Source organism: Crocodylus siamensis, chromosome 2, assembly GCF_052110815.1.
Source record: "Crocodylus siamensis isolate JL-2025a chromosome 2, ASM5211081v1, whole genome shotgun sequence".
Classification (NCBI taxonomy): domain Eukaryota; kingdom Metazoa; phylum Chordata; order Crocodylia; family Crocodylidae; genus Crocodylus; species Crocodylus siamensis.
The window spans coordinates 287,921,164-287,940,328 of record NC_143396.1 but is presented as its reverse complement, the minus strand read 5'-3'; the positions used below and the strand labels follow the sequence as shown (position 1 = coordinate 287,940,328).

The 19,165-nt window shown below is 48.7% G+C and overlaps 1 protein-coding gene across 3 annotated transcripts in view; it reads right to left on the bottom strand.

Annotated features, from left to right (window-relative positions):
* The window catches only part of SYT16 (synaptotagmin 16), a 158,235-nt gene that overhangs the window by 72,373 nt on the left and 66,697 nt on the right, over nucleotides 1-19,165 (bottom strand). For all 3 annotated transcript variants that reach the window (XM_090034324.1, XM_090034323.1, XM_090034322.1), the window contains one exon: nucleotides 14,762-14,941. In XM_090034324.1, the coding sequence (XP_089890450.1) occupies nucleotides 14,762-14,941 (180 nt within the window). The remainder of the gene's footprint in view (nucleotides 1-14,761; nucleotides 14,942-19,165) is intronic.

Sequence of the window (19,165 nt, the reverse complement as noted above, 5' to 3'; positions counted from 1 at the left end):
AGGAAAAATCCTTTTTTTCTTCATTCTGCCTTTCAAAATAAGATGTATATTTTATTCCAGGGAATACTGTATGCAAGAAAATACAATAATGGACTAAGTACAAGAAAAATGTTATTTCACTGGGAGTGCAGTGATACAAGCAGCAGTCCTATGATAAACAAGGATACAGCCAACACAGTGATATGTGCCTTCCTTAAAATTTTGCAGTCTTATTCTCCCCTTGATAGTCATTCAAGTTATAGACCTTGGTCTTGCAAGCAGCCTTTCCATGCCCACTTATCACAGCCATGACAAGGGTCTTCAGGCTTGTGGATGGATAAGAAAGGCCACTTTTTAGATATGTCACACCTAAAGACTCTTGACCCAACCTACATGTGAGATCAGGGCGTAAGATGGCACCCAAGTTATGGACCAATGCGACATGACACTGTCCACAGTCACTGAGAATGAAGGGAATGATGTAGAGGAGGGGGATTAAAAAAACACATTGAGATTGAGCTGATAGCTCCATGTCCTAGAAGAGATGTGGGAGAGAGAGGCCCAGTTCTGGAGCAGGCGGATCTGGGTATCATCCACACAGAGACAGCGGCTGAATGTGGGTTTCCAGGTGAGATTTCCCCAGAGACAGAGGAAGAAGAGAAGAATATGAAGGACAGAGCCCTCTGGGAGCCTTACAGAAAGCTGGATGGGGCTGGATAAAGATTACTCCCTTGGCCTTTATTTGCTGCTGTTTTTTATCCCTCTGAGCCAAACCTCGCCAGCTGGCCCTGCAGGGCATGGCCAAGGGGGGAAGAGAAGGGAAAGACCCACATTGCTTCTTCAACATCATAGAAGGATCTCCTAAGGGCAGGGTTTTACAGAGAGAAGCTGTGCTTTGTCTGAACCACATTTCTCAAAAGAAGAAGTCTTTATTTGTGTGAAGATAAATGCAGAATCCCAATTCCTTCCAAAAGCCCCATACCATGGGATGCTTCTCCTGGCATTTCTGAAGTTTCATAGTTTCATAGTTTCATAGTAGCTAGAGTCGGAAGGGACCTAGGAAGATCATCTAGTCCGACCCCCTGCCTTGGCAGGAAAGAGCACTGGGGTCAGATGACCCCGGCAAGGTGCTCATCTAACTTCCTTTTAAAAATCCCCAGGCTAGGAGCCTGCACCACTTCCCCTGGAAGCCGGTTCCAGGCCCTAGCCGCCCTGACTGTGAAGTAGCGCCTCCTGATGTCTAATCTAAACCTACCCTCCGCCAGCTTGTGACCATTATTCCTGGTCACTCCTGGCAGCGCACGGGGGAACAGGGACTCCCCCAATACCTGCTGATCCCCCCTGACCAGTTTGTAGCAGGCCACAAGGTCCCCCCTTAACCTTCTCTTGTGGAGGCTGAACAGGTTCAGGTCCCGTAGCCTCTCCTCATAAGGCCTGCCCTGCTGACCCCTGATCATACGAGTGACCCTCCTCTGGACTCTTTCCATATCGTCCACGTCCCTCTTGAAGTGTGGCGCCCAGAACTGGACGCAGTACTCCAGCTGCGGCCTGACTAGTGCCGGCATAGAGGGGGAGGATCACCTCTCTGGACCTGCTCGAGATGCATCTGTGGATGCATGACAGGGTACGGTTGGCCTTCTTGACTGCCTCCCCACACTGCCGGCCCATGTTCATCGTGGAGTCGATGACGACTCCAAGATCCTTTTCCGTCTCCGTGCTGGCAAGAGGGGAGTTCCCCAACCTGTAAGTGTGGTGCCGGTTCTTCCTCCCCACGTGCAACACCTTGCACTTATCAGTGTTAAACCCCATCCTATTCTCATCCGCCCACCGTTGCAACCTGTCAAGGTCAGCTTGTAGCCTATTGCACCCTTCTAGTGCACCCACATCCCCCCACATCTTAGTGTCATCAGCAAACTTGAACAGGGTGCTTTCTACCCCCTCATCCAAGTCACTGATGAAGATGTTGAACAGTGCGGGCCCGAGGACCGAGCCCTGGGGGACCCCACTGCCCACGTCCTTCCAGGTCGAGAAGAACCCATCCACTACCACCCTCTGGGTGCGGCCCTCCAACCAGCTGGCGACCCATTTGACTGTGTGGGCATCGACACCACAGTCTCCCAGCTTTTTGATGAGGACAGGGTGAGAGACAGTGTCGAAAGCCTTCCGGAAGTCCAGAAAGACTACATCCACAGCAACCCCTGCGTCTAATGATTTGGTGACCTGATCGTAAAAGGCCACCAGGTTGGTCTGACAAGACCTGCCACTGATGAACCCATGTTGGTTGCCCCTGAGCATGCATTCCCCCGCAAGGCCCTCCTGGATGTGTGCCAGGATAATTTTTTCAAAGAGCTTACCCGGGATTGAGGTAAGACTAACTGGCCTGTAATTTCCCGGGTCCTCTTTTTTTCCCTTTTTGAAGATAGGGACCACATTGGCCCTCTTCCAGTCCTCCGGCACCTCGCCAGAGCACCACGAGTGCTCATAGAGCCGCGCCAGGGGTCCCGCAATGACCTCGGCCAGTTCCTGTAGAACCCTAGGGTGAAGATCGTCCGGACCAGCGGACTTGAACACGTCCAGCCTCTCCAGAAGTACCCTAACTAACTCCTCGCTAACCCCTGGCCCAGGCGTGTCTCTCCCGGGGCCCGAGGGGGGCCCAGCAGGGAGGTGGCTGAACTGGTCCCTACTTAGGAAGACAAAGGCAAAGAAATTGTTAAATATGTTAGCTTTGTCATCTGGCATGACGACTAAGTTGCCCATCGTGTCCTGCAGGGGCCCCACATTACCCGGGACCCTCTTTTTACCCCCTATGTATTTGAAGAAGGACTTCTTATTGTCCTTAATCCGGGAAGCTAGTCCTATCTCCATCTCTGCCTTGGCCTTCCTGACTGCCCCCCTACATCCTCGGGCGACTGTAACATAGTCCTTCTTGGTGATGACCCCATCCCTCCATTGGGTGTATGCCTCCCTTTTAGCAAGGAGACATTCCCGGATGCTCCTAGTGAGCCATGGGGGTTTATGTGCCCTCCTGCTCCCTTTGACCCTTGTTGGGATTACCTCCCTTTGGGCATGGAGGATCGTCTCCTTAAGGAGCAACCACTCACCTTGGACATCTGGCTCCCTTCCCCTCTGGGTCCTCAGCGCTTCCCCAACGATCCTCCTTAGCTTGTTGAAGTCAGCCCTCCTAAAGTCTAGGGCTGTTGCCTTGCTGCAGCCCTTTGCCACCTTACGCTGGATGGTGAATTCCAGCAAGCGATGATCACTGTCTCCCAGGTGGCCCATCACCCGCAGCCCCCTCACCAGGTCGTCACCCGTGGCCAGCACCAGGTCCAACAAGGCGTCTCCCCTGGTGGGGCTGTGCACCTCCTGGGTTAGACGGAGGTCCTGCACTCTGGCTAAGAACCGACGTGAGCGATCAGACTTGGCTGACTGCTCCTCCCAGCAGATGTCTGGGAAGTTCAGGTCCCCCATGATGACCACATCCTTAGCCCTCACTGCCTCTGTGAGCTGACCTAAGAATTCCTGGTCGAGCTCTTCTCCCTGGTTGGGAGGTCTATAGTAGACTCCCACCATTAAGTCTCTATCCCCTGGACTGCCTTTTACTCTAACCCAGAGCACCTCAGAGTGCCCCCCCTCTACCCCCTTGCTAATTGACGAGGAAGTATATTCCTCCTTGATGTAGAGTGCTACTCCTCCACCTTATTGTCCCTGGAGGTGGACTGGGGGCTCATTACACTCTCAAAAGCAAAACAGATCTCCGGCTGTTCATGCTCTTGCTCATATTTCACACACAGCTTTTGCCTCTGTCTTCCTACCCAGGCTTCACATGTCACAATGCTAAGCAACTCATAGCAGGTAGGCAGCATCAAGGAGGAGCAATTCTGAACCCCAGCTCTAAAACAGCCGATCTCTGTATTTGTCTTCAGGAACATTCACCAATGGCTTCTGCGTTTCTTGCAGGTGTTGGGAATCGCTGGCCAGCCTGAACCTATGAAAGCACGTGTGGGCACCACACCTCACCTGCTAAGTATCATCCATCTGGATGCTTTTCAGGGTACAGAGGGGCTCATCAATACTCTCTCTTCTATCCAAAATACACTCTGGCACACACACCTTCTTACTTGCTCCTGGTCCACCCAGATCTCTGTTAAAGTCTTGGGCATTTAAAGGAATGCGGATAAATGAGCCTACATCACTTGCAACCCAGCTAATGGCAACTCTGTTCCCTATTCAAGCCCCCTCATCCTGCTTTGCACCCTTTCCAACCGTTTCCATGTGGAGGATGCCCAGCACGTGCACAGTTAGCATCATTCCTGTCTTTAACAAACCAAACTCAAAAAATAAAAGGCGGGCAGGTGGAGAGGGAGGGGTCACCACTTAAATCCATACATACATTTATGAAATGCTCAGCACTAGAATGGCTAATTGCTTTAAATGGATGAAAAGTACAAGGAGCCTGATTCTCCAATCTGAGTGGAATAAATGAGCAGTAATTCACTCCACTGAAGTCAGCAGAGTTACATAGGTTTAGAACAGATGTAAGCAAGATGTGACTCGGTCTCAGTGAAAGCTGATGGGAAAAGTGCCAAGGCAGGAAGTTCTCTGTCCTTCTCTGGGTGCAAACGGGACTCTAGCATCCAGAGACAGAGTGAAAGCTACTTCAAAGCAATTCCTGCAGGGCTCTTCAGTCTCAAAAATGAAAGCTCCAGACAAGGAAAAACAAGAAACGCCCTTTTAACATAGCTATTGTGAAAGCTGCACTTCCAGTTACAGGTCTGCCTTCGAAGCCTGACCCAGGCACTCAATCATTTCTGCTAGTCTGAAACTCTTATGGAAACCACAAATGGCATGTTCCTTCCCAGCAGGTACTCAAAGCTAAGAGCAGCTGTGTCTTTTGCCACTAACCTGGGTCTCCCAAAGTGAACACTTCCCCCCCTTCCCAAAACACCCTGTCAACCTTCCCCAAGTAAAGGAGAAAGTTTGTATATGAAGATGGGTGACTGTGAAACTCAAGCTAAGCTGGGCCTACTCACAACAGTTCAAATACAAAATACAATATGCAATATGACAATGGCATAATGCAAGAGGATGCGAGTTCACAGCTATGCCGTTTTGAGAAGAAATAATTAGCTATCACTTCTAGAATGTCATACTACATTCACAATGATTTTAAGCAGGCTCCTGGCTCTCTGGTATGTAGCTAGGTAAAATGGCCATCCTTGATTAATTAGTATGGTAAATATTTCTTTTGCAATTAAGTCATGTCTACGTGCAGGAAGAGTCATTCTCCACAGGTGATAGCTATTTCCTCCTGATTTACTCTTGTTTTGCCTTAGGGGTTCCCTTAATCTTCCAAGGATGACTCCTCAAAAACCTTGTGTTTTTCCCGACTGCTAATCAGTATTTTGATCTATTCCAAACTTAGCAGAACGGGATAACCTCTTGTCACAGAGGAGGGCAATTCATTCATATTGGTACTTTCTGATAACCAATAATGAGCAGTTTGATTGACAGGACTTTCCTGTCAAGTACTGCTTGGGAGTCTCTTGATTTGCACATCTACAAGAATGCTTTGAAGATGCTGAGCTAACAGGTATAAAAAAGGAACGAAACAGCAAACAGGCAACACACTTCACCAATGAAAGATCCTTCTGCTCTTTTACGTGAATGGATCCACACCTTGAGAAGCTGACAAGACAGACAGACCGCCTTTTTGCCTGTATCGGTGGGAAATGATCACTTTACAGCTGAACACTGGACTTGGCTTTGCTTTAGGCTCATTTAACTGTGAATAGTTGCCGTAAATAAAGCCTTTCTGTCATTCATCGAACGAGGTGTCATGTCAATCCTTTAATGCTAGTCTGGAATCCCATTTTATCACTTACCAAAGTCAGAGATCTTCGAAGTCAGAACAACACCCACACATAGTGCCAAAGCATTTCTCCTGGCACATGGTACTGCAGTAATGGGTGATGTATAATCAAAGAATCATTTCACAGATTTCACAGATTTCATTAGGGCTGGAAGGGACCTCAGAAGATCATCGAGTTCAGTCTCTATCATGGAAAAGTAGGGTTGGAGGGGACCTCAGGAAATCACTTCTAGTCCAAGCCTCCATTGGATCAGCCCCATCTGACCCATCCTAGACAAGTATTTGTCTAATCTGCCCTTGAAAACTTTCTGCACAACCCTCTTGTACAGCTACTTCGTACTACCTGAAACATCAGAAACAGCCTGACTTGCAGGGAAATGAGGGCACTGTCAGTGGCAGACAGTGATGCCCTCTGCGAAGGTGCTGGAGCACAAGTACTGAATCCTCCCGTTTCTTACTGTTGCCTTCTGTTTTTATGGCTTCCTATGCAGCTAGCTGTATTTGGTGCTCTGCCAATCTTTGTTGTAAAAAAGATGATTTCCTGATATCTTGACCAAAAATGGCTTTTTTGCATTTGGGGTTTTTTGTTCTTGGTTTTTTGTTTTGTTTTGTTTTGTTTTGGAGGGGTTGTGTGTGTGTGTTGTTATTTAGCTTCTTGGCGTTTCCTTCGCCTTCCTTTCTGTCCCTTTATTCTGCGTTCTCTTTTTGGAAAAGAATGGCACCTATTAATTATTTTTCCCCACAGCTATCACTGGAAACAAAGGAGGGCAATAGCAAAATCTATTGTGCAAATCTGACGTTAATTGTTTATAACTGTTTAGGCGGTGTTTCAAGAATCCAGAGTTGTCAACAAGGTAAAGAAACTGGAGGAAAATAAGACAAAATGCTTCTGGAATTCCTAAATCAAAAAACAACACCCCCACATCTGCTGCCTTGTCGCTAAACCGCAGCAGAGGATTTATTAATTATTTCAATTACTATAGCCTGCAAAAGCCCTTGTTGAGAGCCGGGAACCCGTTGTGGTAGGTGCTGTACAAACCCAGATGGCCGATCCTAAGAGCTGATAATCAAAATACAGAACAAGAGATGACAGGTAGGACAGACAGATGGGAGAATATAAGGACACGGTGAGTCTCTGGCAGACGGTGGGCTTGGTATGTCAGAATTCACAGGGGGCTCTCCCCAAGCATACGGGACAACATGGAAGAAAGCAAGGATATGCTAGCTTGTATATTTAACAGTGGACAATGGGATCTGGCATAATATGCTGATCAGAGGTGGGAGCTGACATCTTGAGGGTGGTCAGGTATTGAAACAGGTTACCTAGAGCAGTTGTGGGATCTCCATCCTTGGAGGTTTTCAAGAGCAGGTTGGACAGACACTTTGCTGGGATGTTTTAGTCACGGATGATCCTGCCTTAAGCAAGGGGCTAGACTAGATGTGACTTTATGAGGTCCCTTCCAGCCCTACTTCCCTATGATCCTACGATATTGCCTGAGAGACAGTAGGGAAGGGAAGGGAAGGATACATCAAAGTGCCCTGAAAGTGAAGACAAGCTGCTTGTGTTTGATACAATAAAGAATAAGAAGGCAGTGGAGGGATTCAAAGAGAGGAGTGAGGTGGCCACAGTGATGGGCTGGGAGAATGACCTCTCCAGCAATGCTCTGGTTGAATGTCTCCAAAAAGTCTACTCTGCTCTGCAGGATGCAGGCTCCTTATTCTATATGTGAGCACATTACTACTTATTTACCTAAACCAGTGGTCTCCAAACTTTTTTGATCGCACACCCCATCAGTAAAAATGTTTTGAGCACGCACCCCTGATATAAGTATATTTATATAAATAGAAATAGAAATTCTAGTATTTTCTTCCCGCACCCCAATGGATCGTCTTGTACACCCCGTAGGGTGCGCACACACCACTTTGGAGACCACTGACCTAAACCATGAGCTCTTTGGGGCAGGGAACTTGGCTTATGCTTTGGTGTGGGTTTTTTTTGGTTTGATGGCTGTACAATGCCTACAACCATGGGACTGCAGGTGCTGCCAGAACAAAAAAAGCCAGGATAGTCTCATGTATGTTTTATGGTTGCCGGCAGAGCAAGGAAACATTATTTTGGACTCCTCTGTGGCTTGTGATAAAATGAAAGGCTGGATCCTGACCTGACCTCACTGTAAATCAGGACCCACTCCAGTAAGTTAACATGCACATCAGTGCAAAACTGGGACAAGGCCAGAATCAAGACTTAGTTCAACAAGCCATTGGTCAAATAAGCACAAAAAACCAGGGCAGCTCATCTCTGACCAGTAACAGGACAGCAGCACCAGCAGGAACAATCACGGATGTAGGAAGAGCTGTTATTTACACAAATGCAAGGGCCACGCACACAAAAAGGGTTCTCAATCTGTTTGCATGCTATACACAACAGTTTGTGTGCATACAACAATTAACCCATGAGTCCCCACCTCTTAGACATCCTGCCTGGAGTCGCATAACAGAACTGACGCAATTATAGCAATTGCTTACCAGAAAAGTAACACGAGGGATGAATTGTCATCTCCTTAATGCGAAACAGGTTTACTATTGTTTTAAAAAAAATAAAGAGCAATCCAACTGTCTGCTGTTTTTATTTGCAGAAATACGTGATCTCTGCTCTCTGTGGACACCAGCAAGTGCTCTATGGACCATAGTTTGGGAACCATTGCACAGAGGACTTTTAGGGCTTGATGCTGCATCTACATATTGAACACCAGAAGAAGTTACACGGGGAGATGTGCAGCCATCCCAAGAGAGCTGTAGGAATAAATGCCACCAAAGCCCCTCACCACTACTAGGTGTTGGAGAAGCAGGTAACAGCCCTGAGCAATCAGCTGCTTCAGGATAAGTGGCAGACACACGAGACCTAGAATAATTCATACCAGTGTGGTTTTAACCCTGATTTTTCCCAGGGCAATTCTACAGTGGATGGGCAGCCCTGTTTTGGAGTCACTCACACATCACCTATCTGCTCCTTCTTTACACTAATGTAAAGGCTGACTACACAGGTGTAAATGTGTCCTATGTCCAGGCTCCTGACACTCCCTTTCACACACACACGGGCTGACCTACACATCCAGAACCCCTTCTCCTTCCTCTTCCTCCATCTCCTTGCTCCTTATGGTGACTAAGGCAGCATGTATTAGTTACAGGTTCAAACTCTTTACATGCATTTGGGGTAAGAAAACTACACAGCAAGCACAAACCTGATTCCAGTTACACTCACCTCCCTCCCACCTTTGTTCTGCCTCACTGCAGACTTGAAGAGGGGTGGATAGTGTCTCCTTTGATTCCAGGTCCACCCAAGAGGCATGAAAAAAGACAATGAGATATGTACATGCCAACACTCATGTTTTTATCACAAGTGTTTTGATACTTGGTGTTTTCCTTTAAGCCCCAAATCATACAATCCTAGAAAATGAGGGTTGGAAGGGAGCTCAGGAGGTCACATCTAGTCCACCCCCTGCTCTAAGCAGAACCAGCCCCAACTAGATCAGCCCAGGCAAGGCTTTGTCTACCAGATCCAGGAGTCAAGTGTTTAGAAGTACCTTGGCTTTATTGGTTTTTTTAAGCCAGGCTCATACTGTTACAGCTCAAAGCTTAAGGTCATTAAGTAAAGTCACTGTAAGACTAAAAAAACCCCTAGAAGATAAATAAAGATAACCCCGGGGTTTTGTTTTTCATCTCATGATTTCTAAACTAATCCAATGGTTTTTTACAGATATAACACATGGATTTTGGAACGCTTGGGGCTGGTGACATGATAGATGCTCATGGAAAAGGTGCATTCTTGTGTGTTTTCCTTTGTTAATTATTAGGAGACCATGATTTTCTGCCCAGGCCTTCAGGTTGCAGTAGATGAAGATATGAAGTGTTAGCTGCAGATATAAAGCAAAGAGGATTGTTTTCTGTTATGAGTCATGGCACTGCAGCGGGTGGTTAGCAGCGGCTCTGTACACAAGAGTTTGCTCTCTCTTCGTTACGTGTTTCTGCAAACAAGCTTATGTGGTTTGCCAGCTTTGCAGTTCAAGTGTGCGGCCCAACAAAGCCCAATGTTCAGGCTGCAAGCTTTTACTGCCACATGGGGAAACCTCATCTTGCACATGAGCCTCTCCAAACAGAGCGCACGTGGAACCAGTCCAGACCTGAGTGGGCCACTGGTCTAGGGCCAGGCCTGTGCTCATAGCCCTGCCTGCACTGTGAAAAGATCAAAGTGCATTTTTCCATGTGCTCCGGGGGTAGGCACTTTAATTAGAGTGGCTCCAAGAGCCGGTCTAACTAAAGCGCCTGCAGCGTCTTGTGTATCAGCATCCCCACGCTTCAAAATGGCAGCAGGGACGCTTTAACTAACTGAAGCGCAGGGACGCTGATGCACGAGATGTGGAGGCTGGTTGGAGCGTGCTAATTAGCACCTCCCCACAGATTTGATTAATCGAGTCTGCTCTGACACGCTGCAATTACAGCACATGGGAGCAGCCTCCCCACATGTGTACAAGCACCCGGAGTGTCAATAGTCTCTCTCAGGCATGCACACCTGCACACACACGCACGCTTCCTAGAGCAGTGGCTGTCAACTGTGGAGGAGACCTAGCCCAGACCTCAGAACAGGTAAACTGTCCAGCTCATTCACGCAGCTTCTCAGGTGGGTTTTCCAGTCTAGGCTGACTTCCATGCTAGTGAGGCTACGCTGCTAGCAGGCCTCGAGCTGGCTGATTTAGAGCTCCAGTCACAGTTGGGGCTGCAATGAAGAGGCATCCTTGAAAGTGTACACAGCTAAATGACAGGCAAGCAGGGACCTCCAACAGCAACTGTGTCCCCAGCGCAGGCTCATCATTAAGGTCAATAGAGGAGTCATGAGCACCAGTCACAAAAGCCCTGAGTGCTAGAAATAATGCTCGTGATCTGCCAGTAATTGAGTCATTGTCCTGGGACTTCCTGAAGGGCTTTCAATTAATTCTTCCTGTTCACTGAGATTCTTCAATCATATTCAATCATATTGTTCCTTCCCTAAAGCCGCAGGTCCTGCTATTACAATCAAATCAGAAATACGGACGACCAGATGTGCCTCAGGATCACCATGGTGAATGTATTTCACTCAACTCCTTTTGCTGTTTGAAGGCCAGACTCTGGAAAAACTTTGCTAAAGTTGCTAATACCAGAAGCCCAAATGTATATGAAGGTTGACGGAAGTCTCTGCAAGGGGCAAAAAACCAGGCAGAACTTCTTTTTTCTTTTCAACCTTCTCCTAACTGTTTGATATTGATATTCAACAGCAAATCGAGCAGGAATACGGGACTGTCTTGGGCATCATATTCAGCCAGTCATATCAGGCAGATATTCAACCTTTTGAGCATGGGCCTAAACTTCTTGGTGCTAATATAAGCTCAGAGTTGAGTCACTGCAGATGGGAGAGTGGTTCTAGATACACAGCAGTCTAACAGACTGAAACCTGAGGCCCTCGTGCTTGCCTTTGGATCTGGTCAGTTATAACACTGATTACCATAGCAGATAGGAAATGCGCTTCTACGGTTCCAACTCCAGCGTGCCGGGAGGAGGCAAAAAGATTTCTCCCTAGGCATCCATCATCTACTTTGTGCAAAAAGAAGTGGAAGATGACCCCACAAAACAGCTTGCATCTGAGCAAGCAGCAGAGTTTTATTGAATCTAGCCCTTTAATAAGAAACAGAGTTTAGCATCAAGAAAGCATGAAGCAGACAGCTGAAAAGCAGAAACACTGAATAATTTATACACATATACACATATTACACACAGACACACACACGTACACTTACCACAGGAAAATAAAAATCAAATTCCCTGCCATAATTTCCCATTTGTTAATAGGGGTGTAGGTTGTAGCCATGTTGGTCTAAGGACATAGGTAGACAAGGATCTTTGGGTGAAGCTGATATCTTTTAGTAGACCAACTCAAATAGTTGCAAAAAAATTCTTTGCCTGAAAGCTTGTAATGAAAAATTTGTTCCAACTATTTGAGTTGGCCTAATAAAAGATATCAGATTTATCCAAAGAACCTTGTCTGCCATTCATTAACATGATTATTTGGAGAGTTGCTTAGTTCTATGACCAAGTAGCCAACCAAGTAGGATGAGTCACTAAAAGAAGGCCCCAAGGCCACCCCAGTCCTGTGGCCTGACTCTGGGTGTATATAAGCTTGCCATGTGGCTAGCAGTTTTAAAACTACCCTAATCTTCTATCAAAATCAGCCTAAAGCAGGGGTGCTCAACTTCCATCCTGTTGGTATCTGGCCCGTAGTGCTCCCCACAGATTGGGAAATTTGGCTGCAGGAGAGCCAATATGGCTATGGCTCCTCTGCTGCCAAATGCCCAAACCCCAAGCCCTGCACAGGAGGTTGGGACCAAGTCACACCCTCAACCCCACAGCTGGATGAGGCTGGGCCATGCTCCTTCCCTTGGGCTGGATGGGGCCGAGCCATGTTCTCTTTTCCCTGTGGGGCCAGTTCAAGCCCCCTTCTCCACCCCTGCAGGGCTGAGTCAAGCGCCCTTCCCCCTGAGGGTTGAGGCTGGGCCATGTCCCTTTACCCCATGGGTCTGCGCCACAGCCCCTAGCTCTGCCCCCAACTCCCCTGTGGGGCCAGGATGCCCCATGCCCCACTCTGCAAGAGTACAGGTGGGATCCTGCCATGACTATCCTGTGCCAGATCGGGACCACCAGCCAGATCTGGCTCGCAGACAGCTCCACTGGCTGTAAAGGCTGAGCACCACTGATCTAAAACACAGAGTAGTCTGAAGCTAAGTATCTCTAACTTCAATTCTTCATGCTCCTTTTAGTTGGGAAGGAGGACAAAGAGTCTCCAATGCCAGCCTTCCTTTTTAATTAATGATTATACTGTATTCCTCTATGGTATCAGATTTAGCACCTCATTAATGCCTTTGGTATTTTGCTTGTACGCCACAGCTGTGAGTAAAGTTGAATTAGTGTTTCCATTATAAACCCATGTTTTCAAGGGTTTATTACTCCGTCATGTAAGATTTACTCCAAAGTAAATTGCCACTGAGTGCGCCGGCTTGGAAACATTTTTTTTCCTTCAAAATTTGGGAGGGGGGGAAAAATCCACCCTGTTTATTAATAATTCACATTTTAAAAGGCCACACATTTTAAAGATATGTTTGCATGATTGTCTGTGACAGCTCCAAAGAGCGTCAACACCCACATATTTCTGGAGATGTGTCATTTAAAATAAAAAAAAGGGCAGACTCTCGTACAACTTCCTGGGGAAAAAAATTCATGAGATTTAAAAACGATATTGGGAAGAGAAATTCAGTTAAAAAAAAAGAAAATCTATGCTTAAGTAATGCCAAGGTTATGATCTCCAAAAAGAAAGGAAAACTCACAGCAAAAAGTTATGTTTTTTCACCTGAGATAGTCTTACATTTGTTTTTGCTAAGATTTACTGGGCAGAGGGCACCCACAGACCTCATGACTTATGCATGCATTGACACAGGACCCAGGCCTTCATGTCAGCAAGGTCCCGATCTTGCAATATAAGTAGCTCTGGGCCCTCGCAATAGCCTTGCTAAAGTCAATGAGGTTCTCACGACTCCACAGTGAAACAGCAGCAGGTTTGGGTGCAAGCACTGGCAGGATCGGGCCTTCCCATGGTTCGACTGGAAGCTGTGGTGCCTCTAGCACTGTGTTTATTTTTAATAGAAAGATCAGCAAAGCAATTGTTTTGGCAGATAAAACCCTAAACGCTTACAAAATGCAACCAACTTTGCAATCAAGTTGGAGGGAAAAAAAAAAAGGCAAGCAGGCCAAGCTTTAGCCTAGCAACCTTGACAGTAGCATCTCTAAGTATAGCTCTGGTGTGCTAACGTCTCTTAAAAACATTTACATCTTTGCTGTGCTTTCTGTAATGTGACAGGGAGGCGGCAAGAAGTCTGCCTCTCCCACCGCTAGCAAAGAAGTTACCCCAGGGGACCTTTACTCACCTCTCCCAAAGTGGGCGAGGGGTCAGAGGCTTAAACGGGAGCTGATTGCTACTGATGAAAACTTGGTTCTACACATGGGAGATGTTTAGGGGTGTCTTCAAATTCCAGCCTAACTTGCTCACGATCCTGGACAAACCGCAATGCATGCAAAACCCTGGTGAGCCCTTGCCAATGGTTAATGCAGCTGAATGAGCAGGTCCACTGCCAGTGCTTCTGTAATGGGACCAGCGTGTGGAAGATTGTGCAATGGTTAAGGCAGGGAAACCAGTGCAAGTGCACCCAACAGCCTGTGCGTTACTCAGCGCTGCCCAGATTTTTCAGTTCTCTTCAATCCCACAAGACACAGAGGCAACAAAAACCATGTCTTCTCTCTCCTGAGAGCAGTGCTCTAGACCATGGGTAGCCAACATGCGCCCCAGGTGCCACGAGTGGCCAGGCAGCCTCTGTGTGTGGTACGTGGCAGATCGGGAAAGAGAAAGGCAGCTCAGAGGCAGATAGGGCAGGGAGCAGAAAGCGGAACAGCAGAGCAGGCAGGGAGCACAGGGCAGGAAGCGGAGACTAGAACAGCAGATTGACCAGGGGGCATGGGGTAGGGAGCAGAAAGCAGAGCAGTAGATTTGACAGGGTAAGAGGATCAGAGTGGCACTCAGGGTGGAGTGTGGGGCTAATTTGTGGCATGCCTGCCAAAAAAGGTTGGCCCCTATGGCTCTAGACAGAGAGAGATAATGGCTCTTCTGTAGCAATCATATTGATATAACAGCTGCATGAAGATGACCACACAGCACCTGAAGCCCCTGCTATTTTCCCCACACATAACCAGAGACACAATAAAGTGGCTCTGCTCCCTTAATAATCACAGTCTCAGTAGATTTCTGTGCATCAAAGGAGCGACAGTGCTGATGCTTACCAAGGCTCTCGTGAACCCTAGACCTCTCCTTGTAGTGCTTTCGCCTCCCTCGTTGCTCCAAACAGGGGAGCCCCCCTATCTTCTCGAAACATAACTTCTTGTTGATGAAGAGGAAAAGGACTGCGAGGAGGACAATGAAGACACCAACTGCAGACAAGAAGCCAATGGCCTCCGGTGTAACTAGAAGCAAAACACAGAAATAAAACTGTTGCAACTGGAAATACTTGCCCTATAGACATAGCTGATTTATCCCCCCACACAGGCTCAGCAAGGCACCAGCTCTCAAAATGTGTAGGAAGCCAAATCCAGCAGAAAGCAGCCAGGCAGAAGTGGAGGCCATTGGCACATCCACTCCCATCTACCAACTGTATAAGCTGCCCACTGAATGATATTCTGGTCTTTCTTCTGGACTTTCGTAGACTTCATAGATTTTGGGGGGTTGGAAGGGACCTCAGTAGATCAGTCTGACCTGAGTCCGACCCCTGGCACCAACAGAAAGATTTCTAGTGACTTCCAGAGGCTTTGGGTCAACCCTAAATCCAGTGTGACTCTAATAGGATGATCCCTGATTCAGTTGGTGCAATCCAGGTACCAGCTGGTCATAAAGCAGCTGTGTGAAATGCTCTCTCTCTGCATGTGGCTATGACTTTAGGGTAACCTCACATAAGGCAGGCCCAGCAGCAGAGCAGTTATAACATCCCTCTACTGATGCCGCAGCATGGGCTTAAGCTTTCCTCTGCACTCGTGCCAAAGGTCACCTCCCAATCAACCAGGTTATAAATGGGGTGCCTGGTCATATGGACTAGGGTGCCATCGGTGGGTGGACATGGTACTAAATGCACCATTCCCTTGAGCATGAGTGACTGGTGCCTCCTGAATCTAAGGGGGCACCCGCAGAAGCTGCCGACAGCGGCACCCATGGCAGGCAGGGCACCAGCCCTACCAACAGCATCAGTGTCAGCCGTTGGGGGGGCACGTGTACCCCCGTGCACCCCCTACCAGTTGCCTGTGCCCTTGAGTGCCAATGGTGATAGAAATTGGCCTTTTCACTTTCCTAGCGCATCCAGGCTTGGGTGGACCTTTGCCTTCCTCAGGCAGAGAGGATGCTGAAGGAAAGACAGCACTTCTCTTGGGGGTGAGGGGATAAAGCAGAGGGAGGGGAACTGAAGGCACCAGGCAGGCACTTTTTTTCTTATCTCTCCTCGGGAGAGATACAGGCACAGATGAACAACAGCTCTCACACCAGGGAGCACCACTGCCATTACTAGGCAAATGACAATTTTATAGATCAAGGTAAAAATGCCCATTCGCCCCTTATATAAGAAGTAAATTCCCGTGGTGGAATTACCACTCATTCACAGGGCCTGAGACCCTGGCTGGCACAACTCAGGGCAGCTCCCACTTTATTTTAGGTTTGAAGCTCAGCAGAACTGGCCTTACGGGCGGGTGGCATGCTCAGGGGGGCTGCACGCACGCATGCATGCACGCGCACTTGTTTCCTGCCTGCTACTTGTGCCAGATGGGAGCTGTATGAGGACTTTGGTGGAAAATAATCCCAGGGGCTGGGCAGCAGGGCCCACACTCTCTGGCTGTGCCTGGAGTTGTTTGGGACTGGGTGGCCAGCTGGTGCAGCAGGATAAAAGCCCCTGGGTGGCGGTGGTGGCAGCAGGCACTGCCAGGCAGCATGATGGGCCAGGAGGAGGGCCAGGCCAAGGGCAAGGCAGTGCTGCCCAGCAAGAAGGCAGCACGGTTGGGTAGCTCCAGCTTGCACACCAAGGGCTTAACCATCACCGACCTGCTGGGGCTGGAGGCCGAGCTGCAGCCCCCCTTGGCTACCGCCACCACAGTCAAGGGCATGGATGGCCAGGTGGCACTGGGTGGTGGTGCACTGCTGCTGGGGCTGGGCTTCCTGTATGCCCACCAGCCAGCCTTTCCTGCTGGCCCCCACCAAGCCCCTGCTGCCAGGCCAGCATCTCAGGTGAGCGAACACGTGCTGCCCTGTGATAGGCCATAGGGTCCCCTACCACCCGCAGCTGCTGGGGCACGTGTGCCCCTCATACACACCCCTACCCCATATCCCCCTACCCTCCACCCCACCCCACACACCCCAGACACACAGTGCCGGTGACGTCAGGGGGGTGGGGTGGTAAGAGGACCATTTTCCAGGGGATCATTTTCCCTAAGGCCAGCCTGGTCCTCAGCGAAGAGCGACAACGGATTTACGCTAGCCAAGGATCTTGAAGTCAACACCTTTGTGCTGAACTGCAGAGAAATGCTGTCTTCCACCTGCCACGGTTCCTTTGTGTCTGAAGGAGCTGCACGAACGCCAGTGGGGGAAAAGCTTTTAAAATCATTCCAGAGCCTCCCAGTGCCAAAGTAAGGGACAAACCTTGCACAGATTATCTGGCAGGGGTGGTAAGAGCACGTGTGTCAAAAAAACCCCCAAAACATAAGCACCATCTGCCAAATCATTTGGCTTCTTATTCCAGTAATTACTAAATTAGATGTCAGATGGAGGTGAAGTTCAGAAGCGCAGTTCGTGTCAAAGACCCAGAAAAGTCTGACATTGCCAGCATGTCAGAGATGCACGTGACCTCGCCTGTTGACTCCAAAGCTACCGCTCCCAGAAGAGACAGGCAGTAATAAGCAGAGCCAGGGCTGCATGTCATGGGTCCAACTTGATATTTCCAAGATTTGATTCAGAAAGCAGCTGGGCTAAAAGGTCGTCTGTCCCTGCATTGACAGGAATTGCTGGCACCACAGCACAGCGGGTTAAACATAGCTCACACAGGTTGAAGTGGCTAATGAGAAACAAAACATCATAACCCCTCTATAAAATACATTGCTCTGGGGGGAAAAAAATCCTTCAGGTCTAGAATATAACCCAGAAAAGTGGGGGAATGCAGAGGTAAAGCTGGTTCTTTCACAAGTGCTACACCCAAGTGACACCAGGGTAAATGCCCTTGCTTGGCTTGCCCTCTTCTGCCCAGGACCATGACACATCCCACAGCAGTTTGACGCCACTCTACAGCCCCCTTGTGCCACTCCAGCAGCAAAGAGAGAGTAGATCTCCCTGCTACATAGGCTAGGACTTTTCAGCTCAGAGAAAAGACGACTGAGGGGGGATATGCTAGAGGTCTATGAATGCCATGAGAAAGTCAGCTGGGATTTGCGATTCAGTACCCCTCACCATACTAGAACCAGGGGACGCACAAGGACATCATCAGGAAGCAGGCTGAGAACGAATGCCATTCACTTTCCCAGTGTGTCAATCACTTGTGGAACTCGCTGCCGCCAAGATGTAGAGGCTGACAATTTAACCAGGTTCCAAGAAATGCATGCAGGAATAGTCCATCGGCAGGTAGTAAATGCAATGGGAGGCTTGCTGCATCCAAATGAGGGCTCCCTAGACCTATAAATGCTGGGCAATAGAGGAGAAGGGCAAGGGACAGCTCAATCTGGATAGACCCTGCATAAATATCCATCCCTTTAGCATCTGCCCAGTGTCACCCTGTGAGACAGGCCTATTTCTTGCACAATGACAGTGGGTCTAGGCCCATAAGGAACCACAAATTCCCCACAATAGCTAGAGGGAGACCACTACGCATGCAACAGTGGTTTTCTTGTGAGCAAAGGCATAGCAGGCAGAGCTGGCACCCACAGGGGAGCAAGGGTGGTGGGAAGGTACATGTGCATTGAGGGAGCAATCCTCAAGGCACAAGCTAAGTCTATTCCATCTCGGAGGAAAGGCAGCAAGAGGGCACAGCAGCTCCCCTGGCTCTCCAGGGACCTAGCAGACCTCCTGAGGTGAAAAAGAAAGGCCTATAAAGGATGGAGGACGGGATTCACCTCCAAGGAGGATTATTCTGCACTGGTCCGGTCCAGCAGGGAGCAAACCAAGAAAGCCAAGGCTGCAACTGAACTCCAACTAACTTTGAGCACCAAGGACAATAAAATGTCCTTTTTCAGATACGTGGGGAGCCAAAGGAAAAGCAAGGGCAACATTGGACCCCTGCAGAACCAGATGGGGCAACTGACAACTGACGCCCAGGAAAAAGCCAACCTATTAAATGGATACTTTGCGTCGGTCTTTCATCACTCCCGTGGGACGCCCATGCCCACTACAAGACAGGGAGGTCTGGGTGAGGGAGATCCCCTGCCCTCCATTAATGCTGACCTCGTGAAGGAACATCTTGTGCAGGAGACCTTCAAGTCAGCTGGCCCTGACAACCTGCACCCCAGGGTACTCAAGGAGCTGGCGAGCATCATAGCCCAGCCCCTGGCACGGGTCTTCGAGAGCTCCTGGCACTCTGGTGTAGTGCCTGAAGACTGGAAGCAGGCTCAGGGGTGATCTGATGGCCACCTATAAGTTTATCAGGGGTGACCACCAGGATCTGGGGGAAT